This window comes from Littorina saxatilis, linkage group LG1 (assembly GCF_037325665.1).
Source record: "Littorina saxatilis isolate snail1 linkage group LG1, US_GU_Lsax_2.0, whole genome shotgun sequence".
NCBI classification, from domain to species: domain Eukaryota; kingdom Metazoa; phylum Mollusca; class Gastropoda; order Littorinimorpha; family Littorinidae; genus Littorina; species Littorina saxatilis.
In genome coordinates, this window is record NC_090245.1 from 36,455,036 (window position 1) to 36,465,564 (window position 10,529).

The window sequence follows — 10,529 nt, forward strand, 5'->3', positions numbered from 1 at the left end:
TCCCATATTAAGTAGAGGTATTAGAAATGCACCATTTTGCTCGTGTATGCAAAGAGCACACCACTGGCGGGGATTTCAAACCGTCTTTTGTCGTGCTTCCAGCTAAGTCTAAGTAGCGGTTTGATAGTGTAGACATGATCATTGATAAGAACATGATATATATGAAGCATTCTTTATTTCAATTAATTCGTTTAATCTGTGAGCGCAGTTTATTCCTGCCTGACAAACTCAATCATGCATGTGCAACATTTATATTCACTGTACAATCATGATGCGTGAATTAACCTTACACAAGTGCACTTAAGCAACATTTTTCTAACTTACTATTACAAATGTAAATGTGTTAACACGGTTTTATGTTGTAATTGGTTTGGATTGTGGTTGTTTGAATCTTGTCTCTGTTCATTTTCTTTTTTGATTGACATGATACTTGAGGGGAGTGGGGGAGGGGGGGGGGAAGACATATCACATACATGACATAAATTATGTTATGGTGTGTATTATGATAAAGGAATACTTTGAATCACATATTCCTTTCTTTCCTTTAGATGACTGCATGTTTTCCAAAAATCACATTTCGGTCAATCGATGCATCGGTAAATGATTAGCCGGTTGGTAGCCCAGTCAGTGTGTATATTTGGTTGACTGTTGGTCTGACCTTTTGACTGGATCATTCTTTTTCGTCTGTAGCCTACGTATTGTATCTGTCGAATTTGTTTCCATTTTTATTGGCTGTGTTGTTCTTCTAGTTTTGTCTTCGTCGTTGTTGTTGTTGTCTTCGTAGTCGTTGCTTTGATTTAATATGAATAATTATTTTGATAACGTATATATTGAAGAGCCGTTTTAGTGTTTATGTATATAATAACTGCTTGCATTTGTTCACGTGTGGCATGCGTTACGTCTGAACATGTATTTTGTGTTTCAAAAGGAAGTTAAGCTAATATGATACAATACAAGAGATGTCTTTTAACGCATTTTGTTTGAAACTAATGCTCAAGACAGTCATGTCACTTATGACAACTAATAATAAATAAGCAATTGTTTCCTCATGTGTAGATATTATCCTAATCTGCTTCAGTTCGCATCGAAATTTTTCACAAGCATACTTTGTTTGTACTTTAATTCGTTCATTCCATTGTTGTAGTATTTTAAATCAGTTGCTGACGTAACATTGTTTAAATTGGCCGTAATGCAACTTCATGCAATCTGTGCATTTGGTTTTTTGTGAATTAAATATTACTCTTCAAAATGTAAACTATGTTTGTGTGTGTGTGTGTGTGTGTGTGTGTGTTTGTGTGGGTGTTTGTGTGTGTGTGGGTTTGTGTGTGTGTGTGTGGGGGTGTGTGTTTGTGAGTGGGGGTGTTTGGATGTGTGGTTGTGTGTGTGTGTGTGTGTGTGTGTGTGTGTGTGTGTGTGTGTGTGTGTGTGTGTGTGTGTGTGTGTGTGTGTGTGTGTGTGTGTTAGGCGTGGGGTGTTTGTGAGACACACATTCGACAACAACAACTAATCACACACAAAAAACATAACACAATTGCCAGACCAACCAGAAACCAAATAAACACTTCAATAGAAAATACAGATACAGAGGAAAGCACGAACACACAGACACACACAGACACACACACACACACACACACACACACACACACACACACACACACACACACACACACACACACACACACACACACACACACACACACACCGGCGCACGCAAACACACATGTACACGCCAATGTTATGCTAGTAGAGTGATGTGACGACGAAGCAATCTGGGTACGTTTTGGTTTTTGTATTCATCATAAAAAATAGAAAACATTGTATACAATATTTACTTTACAATTTCTTTAAGATAAGTGTCTGATTTTGCATTTTTGTTATGCGATTATTGATAGTTGTGCGTGCGTGTGCGTTTGTGCAAAACGAGTTATAAAATGGTCTTACAAAAAAAATATAACACACACACAGTTAAATATAGATGGGAAAAAACGCACAAATTAATGCAATACAAAACAATAAAGCGTGGCTTTTTTTGTGTCATTAGTCGTTCACAGAGGTCACGTAACAAATGCACAAACGAGGGTACCCCTCAAATCCACCCGACAAGAACATAAAATACCTATTAAACAGTCATTTAAAATCCAGTACAGGCAACATTGAGCAATGTATACATGCACAAATAAAACACAAATCCTTATCTTTGTTTGCGTAGACGGGCTTCTCAAAAGAAAACCGCATATCGTTATAGAACACTTGAACTTGTCTAAGCATTATTGGGATTGTACACTTGTACACGAACTCATTCAAAAGTCCTCCAACGAGAACTATTTTATTCCCGTGTCGCACAAACGTAGACAGTGAGAATAAACAGCTTTTCTGAAACTGCGTTCACTTGATGAGAGTACTAGGCAAATAATCGCTTGACACTAAGAATGCTGACATTGATAGAGTATGCGTGTGTGCATCTGCATGCGTGCGTGTGTTGGAGGAAGGCGAGGAAACAATCTTATTTTTGTCGTTGTAGCAAAACACTTTCCTGCTGAGTGATAACATTGCTTTGTCGTTCAGTACTTCCTTCCCTATCTTTAAACATAAGTGTTTGCACAGGCACAACAGGTCTGTTATTCTAGCATGGCTTGGCGGTGTTATCAAACATAATATAGCATTCAACATAGCCTTCATGTCTGTGAAAAGGTCAGTAATTATGCTCTCTCCCTGTTTTGTATAAGCATTCTTATATTGCTTACTGTCATTCTAAGGTAGGATAACACCACACGCATAGTCACAGAAGTAAATCATAAATGTGACCATCTCTTTACCGTAATGAAACAATTAACTTCGGATTATTTCAGAGTAACATATAGCATGCAGACACGTTTTGCTTACGGCAAACAAATGTAGTTCTTGTCAACTTGTTATTTTCTGTAAACTTGTAAGTACTACCGTAATAACCATCCTTCGTCTCTTATATGTCGTGTCCATTTGTCCATGGATGTTATTCTGTTTGTGTAGTTAGTGCTTTAAAGGAATAATATATCCTTTCCGTGTTTGAACCGTTATACACAACCGATTTTAAATCGATGTAAGAGAACACTGTTTCATAATGAGTATGACTATGATTACAACGAAACCGTAACCAAATAAAGTAGAGCACTAATGATAAGATCTGAGAAAACAAGGAACTTATGCGATCCAAATGTAGACGACATGACAAATACTCCAAATTATGAATATGTTTATGGTTGTTTCAGTCATCATGATGCGAACCATTCTCCTCTTTCTCCTTACCCTGTGGTACGCCTCGCATATCCATGATGTGGAGGGCTGTGACCAAGACAAATCCCTGGATTGCAACTTTCAGCAGTACAATCACGGGCATTTGGAGTTTACACTGTGCAACTGGGCGACAGACGGCGGTTTTACAGGAGCTTATATCCAGCCGACCAACATTCAGTGGTTTGCAAGGCTCAAGTACTACAAAGACGAAGGACGACTGACAAGTTTACAAGCATGCTCTACTAAACGACAGACGCGCTGTTTACATTTCCAGTACAGTTTTGACGTGAACGATGCGATTGACATGAGTGTAAGCATCAGCGATGACGGGTATGAAGGAACGGAACAGCTTTTATGGACTGCTTCGACGGGAACGGGACAAACATACCATGCCAAAATACCAGTCACAACGAACAGTAGCGTTGCATTTGTCATCAAAGCAAAACGACGTAGCAACAAGCAAGAAAGAACTAGTTTTGTGGCAATTGACAACATTCGGTATGTGAAATCGCCATGTACAGAGTTGTTACCAGTTTCCCCTTCGCCCCTACCGTTAGCCATACCATCCACAACAAGAGTACTGTCACCCAGGATGGCAGCAACATCATCCTATACCACATCATCCTATACCACGGCAGTACTGTCATCGAGTATCGCAGCAACATCATTCTATTCAACGACAGATTTCGGAGACTCTATCACAGAATCAGATGATTCTTTTAACTATGTTGGTGTTATAATTGGCGTTGTTGTGGCTGTTATTTGCGTAATAATCGTCACTGCCACATCAATAGCATTACTACGACGAAGACAACCTAGTTTTTGTCGAACTTGCTTCGACGACAGACAACGAGAAGAAACTGTTCAGAATGCGCAGATCGAAGTTTCAAAAGTTATTACCCCGGAAGCTGTCGGGAGTTAGGATCGTCTTGGTTTTGCCAACTCTGAAAACGAGACAAACATTTACAGCACACTGGACGATAGCCCAATTCCTCTCCAACACGCTACACAAGAACAAGGAGTATACGAAGCTTTACAAGGGCAAAGAGAAAGTCACGAGTACAGTCACATTTCCGCGACGGCTGAGCAACACAGTGGAAAACCAGCATACTCAAGCTCTGCTGTTTACTCTAACGTCACAAATGTCCAGATCTGAATGAGCGCCAAACAGCTCGGTTCCTGGAACACTTCAGCAAAGTCAAACTGTGAGGAAATAAGAAATTCCAACTTGACATCAAAGCAGGACCTAGATGGGTAGCAGGAAACAAGAACATTTGGTCGTGTTACAGTATAACATATTAATTTAACAACAGAAACATCCTTCAAATAATAAACGTCGAACATTATATATGATTTCAAATGTACAGATGGTTAAAAATACTGGTATTTTTGCTCGACCAAGTTAATGACCGTGTCAAGGGGAAAATGTCAAGCGTTAATAAGTTTCAGCTGAGTCTGCACCGGTCCATATTTGAATTAATGTCCCAAAGCACACGCGGTAAACACAAGGACTGGGTGGCAGAGTGGTAACGCACTTGCGCTCGGAAGCGAGAGGTTGCGAGTTCGACCCTGGGTCAGGGCGTTGGCAATTTTCTCCCCCCTTTCCTAACCTAGGTGGTGGGTTCAAGTGCTAGTCTTTCGGATGAGACGAAAAACCGAGGTCCCTTCGTGTACACTACATTGGGGTGTGCACGTTAAAGATCCCACGATTGACAAAAGGGTCTTTCCTGGCAAAATTGTATAGGCATAGATAAAAATGTCCACCAAAATACCCGTGTGACTTGGAATAATAGGCCGTGAAAAGTAGGATATGCGCCGAAATGGCTGCGATCTGCTGGCCGATGTGAATGCGTGATGTATTGTGTAAAACAATTCCATCTCACACGGCATAAATAAATCCCTGCGCCTTGATTATGGGTCATTCCACAAAGCTGTGTACCAAAAGCGTGACATGCTTCGTGAAAATTGAAAGTGTCTGAATAGATTGTTTTTACGGTTTATGTAAAAGATATAGACATATGTCACGTTGCCATGCTAAACAAAAGATAAGTTTATGCTTTTTGGATACGAGGGGTGGTCAGAAAGTTGTGTAACATCACACATGATTAACGTAACATGAGATCCAAACACACAAAACAGATAAAAAAATAAATTAAAAAAAAGCCATAGTATATAGTAACAAGTTTTATTTCCTTCACATTTAGAGCTTATTCCGAACAAAATGCAGTCAGGAAAAACAAATTGAACTAGTTATAGGTAACAAAAACGTATTTTTTGGTTGTGTCAACCAACAAACAAACATCGTCTGTGTGAAGTAACAAACAAATCTATTCGTGTGAGTCAATAAATAACATTGAGTCAACATGTAGCAACAAGATGTACACTGTTGCGGTTTCTCCTCTTTAGCAGGATGACGGAGCAGCCGACAAATCGCACATTTTCGCGCCGCGTCGCACTTGACGTCAGCATGTGCTTTGACGATTCGATTGGTCCGTGACTTGGCGTCATCAACCGGCTTGTGAATGACTGTGTTATGAATGGAATTCTTTTGGTTTTGGTGACGTCGTCATTGATGCGACTCGAAATTCGGTTAGATTTAGGTGCGTTGTTTTTAACACAAGGCAGATCAAGACACTCAACGAATTTGCTGTGTCTTCGAGATACGTCGGACACACAGTGTTCCTCTCTTAAACACGTTGGTATTGTATTGTGTTATATCTGAATCATGGAATGACTCAGAAACAGAACAATACACAAACTATCCACCCAACAGACACAATTATTTTTGCCTCAAAAACTTTATTTTTCTGCTAATTCGCTTCATTTTTGAGACCATATTTTTGTGATCATGCTTCGAAAAAGTCAATGTAATGTTGGGTTTTCAAAGCGTATATGCCCAAAACAATGAACTGCTAATTTCAAAGCTACATGGCAAAGATTATAAACAACATGGGCAACTGTTTGGAGCTAGTTGACCAATTGCGCCTTCTTGTTATATTTGATCGATAATTCAATCCGTTCTTAGTGGTCCTGTCAGAGACATTATTCATCCTATACCATAAATCTAAGTGTGATTAGCAAGAACAATCGCACAATTTCTAACAAAGAATGCTCTTTAAGGAGTTGGGGAGGGTAAATGCTGTAAGCTAGTGAAATTAATTTGATATCCGATGCTAAATTTGGCTGCTTGGTTCGCCCAGTCAAGTCTTTCTGGATATATAAGCTAAGTATCACCAGGCAGTTTAAAGGAACTGCTCTTTTTTGTATCCCCACTAACAAGGAAATCAGCTTCACAAACGCAGAATTTCTTTCTCTCTATTTCGCAACAGCATTTAATCTGATTTTCTTCGATTTATCGTTTTTCGAAAGAAAATATAGTCGAGTTTGTTTCAATTTTGATGAAAATTCAACGGTTTTTTTACCTAAACTCTTACAACTTGAACAGGGCTAGACTACAAAGAATAGCCTAAGACTTGACAAAGACATACCGAGCACGTCTATCACAAAATAAAACATTGAAATGTCGAACGTTAAAAAAAATATTAACTTTAAGAGCGAAGAGTCGCAAAAGGTTGCCTACGTAACATTCGTCCCTCGTTGGAAACGACTCATAAAACGCTCCACGTCTGCTGCGTTCCAAAAATGAATGGATGTTTTTATGGAAAAACCTTTCAGCGATGTTGAAGAACATGACATGCAAAAGAAACACCATGTGTGATGTGTTGCCGCTAAGTGACAAATATCCTTTTTTTAAATCCAACGTAACCAGACAAAAACAACAACAACGAAGCTTAGTGGCGATACGCGAAAGGCAAAATCACATTCAAATCGAATCTATTTGACACGGTACACATTCTAACACATTCACTACACATCGGTTGTGGCAGTGATAATACCCAGTCGCATATTCGTGCGTGCGGCGCAGAAGTTATACACATGTTCGCGTAGTTCGATGTTGGTTTTATAAACCAAATGTTACGTAGGAAACCGTTATTTTTGAGCGATCCAAATGCACTCTGTAAACATGTGCAGGGGCAAACAGCAAAGTGCATAAGTAACATTAGCACAAAACACAACGAAGATGTATATCGGGGGGTTCATGGTCGCATTTTATTGGCAGCCACACGGATACTTAAAAACAAGATAAAAGCAATGTCACAATAAAAACGCCATTTTGACGTCATTTTCTGTGTTTGCTTTCATATAAAACACTAACCAACATAGCGATCTTCTTGATTTTATTATCGTTATCTCTTTGGTCAATTTGCAGTCTGCTGATATCCTTATATCATTCGAGAAGCAAGAAAAACATTCCGAAATCTTACTCTAAAGTCATGACCCTCTTGTGGTACACAGCTTTGTGGAACGACCCATATGTGCGCGATATAAATTGCATCTCTCTCTCTCTCTCTCTCTCTCTCTCTCTCTCTCTCTCTCTCTCTCTCTCTCTCTCTCTCTCTCTCTCTCTCTCTCTCTCTCTAACATCTCTGTTCTTAACTCTGAGCGTGTTTCTGGCCTATATGTAAGAAGCGTATCTGCAATGTGTACTGTCAGTGTACAAACGACTAGTCGAGTCACGCGCAGTTTATTGCAATAACAACAATGCCGGGGATTTAAACGTAAGGAAATAATTACATTTCGATGGTAACTACAAACCTTTTTTTTAATCTTTATCTTTTACTCCGCCTGTAAAACTGACTACCTTTTCGACGCAGCGACTATTCACTTCCTTGTTGGGCACACCATAGCAGGAAAGAGAGCGTGTCAGCTGAACAGTGTTTATATCACCTCGAAAAGAAATTGTGTGTGTTTGTGTGTGTGTTTGTGTGTGTGTTTGTGTGTGTGTGTGTGTGTGTGTGTGTGTGTGTGTGTGTGTGTGCCGGTGTGTGTGTGTGTGTGTGTGTGTGTGCGTGCGTGCGTGCGTGAGTGCGCGCGGGCGTGCGGGCGTGTGTTTGGGTATGTGTCTGTCTGTCTGTCTGTCTGTCTGTCTGTCTGTCTGTGTCACCTGCAATGTATTTCTGTGTATTTACGTACGTATGTCTCAGTGCACTTTTGTTGCTAGTTTGTGTTTTGTCTACGTCTGTGTCTCTCTGTATCTTTGTATGCCTGCGTACGCATTTCTGTGTATGAGGCCCATACCGAAGTGCACCTGCATTATGTGTATTCAGTGCACAAAAAGTCATCTAGTCGGGTCATACGTCGTTTGCAGAAGCGACAACGCAGGTAATTCAATCCCACTGAAGTAGTATATCACAAAGCCCCAAACGCAGACAACATAACCTTTCTTCACCCTGCCGCTTAAGCTTAATATCTTTCCCACGGTGGTTATTTACTTCCTTGCAAAGCACCGTAAAGCAACATGGATTGCATTTTTCAAATATATGTTTGTCTCTGGTGATCCTTTAGTTTACGCAAACACAGAAAATTGTTGATGAGTTTTAATGAAGAATATCGCTAAGCATGCTGCCCATCGTACTTTGTAGTCGAGCCCTTCGGAACAGAGGGGTTTCCTTTTTTTTGAACAAGTAAGTAGTGTATATATACGAGTATATATGATATAATAGACAATGGCATATTAGTCCTTCGTCAATCACCTTCTCGTTTTAGAAAACTTTGAAAGTGGTAAGTGACTTTCTTTTGTTGTCAAGAGCCAAACTTTGTGTTTAAAGTAAGTACAATTAAGGCGTCCTTTGGGGCGGGGATGTAGCTCAGTCGGTAGCGCGCTGGATTTGTATCCAGTTGGCCGCTGTCAGCGTGAGTTCGTCCCCACGTTCGGCGAGAGATTTATTTCTCAGAGTCAACTTTGTGTGCAGACTCTCCTCGGTGTCCGAACACCCCCGTGTGTACACGCAAGCACAAGACCAAGTGCGCACGAAAAAGATCCTGTAATCCATGTCAGAGTTCGGTGGGTTATAGAAACACAAAAATACCCAGCATGCTTCCTCCGAAAACGGCGTATGGCTGCCTAAATGGCGGGGTAAAAAACTGTCATGCACGTAAAATTCCACTCGTGCAAAAAAACACGAGTGTACGTGGGAGTTTAAGCCCACGAACGCAGAAGAAGAAGGCGTTCTTTTTGAAAGTTTTCTGACGATTTGGACCTTTACACGTTGAAGGGGCATATTGCATTCACTGTTCTGTAATTTAGAAGCACCTGCAATGATTTGCTCAAAACTGCTCCGAAACCAGGGCCGGACTACCGGGGGGGGGGGGGGGGGGGGTTATGGGGGTTGCGCAACCCCCCCCCCCCCCCTAGCCTAAACATGTACCTTACTTATTTAATTTTTTTTTTTATTATTGCTTATTTTATGCCGTTTCATGCAAGGAGCGACCATTTTCCTATCTCAGAATATGACCTACCCGTCAGCTTCAGGGGGCTTTGCCCCCTGACCCCCACAACGAGGGGGGGGGGGGTTGGTTCTAGGGTTTCCGGACCCCCCCCCCCCCAGCCAAAAAATAAAAATATTGAATGAGGTATGCATTTCTTTATTTTACATTGAGTTTCAATTTTTGGGGTATTAATCAGTGACAAAATCTGCTGCCTGAAACTGGTAATGATCATCCTCAGAATGCACCAGATTGCACCATTTTGCATCCTTTTTTTCAAAATTTTCCGGGGGGGCATGCCCCCGGACCCCCCTAGCAAGCTAGGCGCTTCGCGCCGTCGGCTCGGCGCTTCGCGCCTTCACACCCATATCTTCACAATATACTTTTGAAAAAAACCAGTCATAAAATGAACTGATCTGCCCCTGCCGCCAGGGGGTACATCCCCCTGGGCCACCACTGGCAACCCCCCCCCCCCCCCCCTCCTCTTCGCCTAGTCCGGCCCTGGAAACTATGCCATAATAATCAAATGAATTTTAATCAGCGATCAGATTGCTTTGTCCACTGTCCTGTGTCAGGAGTCCGGACTTTCTTTCGTGATCATATTTAATCTAATCTGCATAGATACCCAGTCGTCAAAGCAGGTTAAACCAGTTAGACTGAGCAAGTCAAACGTATAGTTTAGCAAACGCATGCACAGTCCGTGCCATACAGGGATAACATGTCGGTATAATAATAAAGAAGAAGACAACTCTTCAACATCGCCTATGTGTACATTATTTTCCGGGAAATGTTTCACTTGGAAAAATTATGTTTTCTGAAAAGAACCGAACGCTATTTTCAGATTTTCGATTTTCTTTCAACTACGAGGGTAATACTAAAGAGCAAGCTCGTGACATGTCTCACATAGCTTTTTCACGGAACATTAC

The 10,529-nt window shown here is 40.9% G+C and overlaps 2 protein-coding genes across 2 annotated transcripts in view; both read left to right on the forward strand.

Moving 5' to 3' along the window:
• LOC138968478 (uncharacterized) overlaps positions 1–1,242 on the forward strand; it is a 5,710-nt gene extending 4,468 nt beyond the window's left edge. Inside the window, exon 2 of the mRNA XM_070341053.1 lies at positions 1–1,242. This exon is cut by the window's left edge and continues 1,190 nt beyond it. Within this exon, the coding sequence (XP_070197154.1) occupies positions 1–15 (15 nt within the window). The 3' untranslated portion in view covers positions 16–1,242.
• A 1,037-nt stretch (positions 1,243–2,279) lies between these two features.
• LOC138968489 (uncharacterized) lies at positions 2,280–5,167 on the forward strand. Its single transcript, XM_070341064.1, has 2 exons — positions 2,280–2,694; positions 3,252–5,167. Exon 2 carries the CDS (start codon positions 3,257–3,259, stop codon positions 4,196–4,198), a length of 942 nt encoding a protein of 313 aa, XP_070197165.1. The 5' UTR covers positions 2,280–2,694; positions 3,252–3,256; the 3' UTR covers positions 4,199–5,167.
• Positions 5,168–10,529: the final 5,362 nt, after the last annotated feature.

What these genes read in the sequence shown, in the direction of transcription:
- LOC138968489 (XM_070341064.1), top strand. Translation starts at nt 3,257, where the DNA reads ATGATGCGAACCATTCTCCTCTTTCTCCTTACCCTGTGGTACGCCTCG.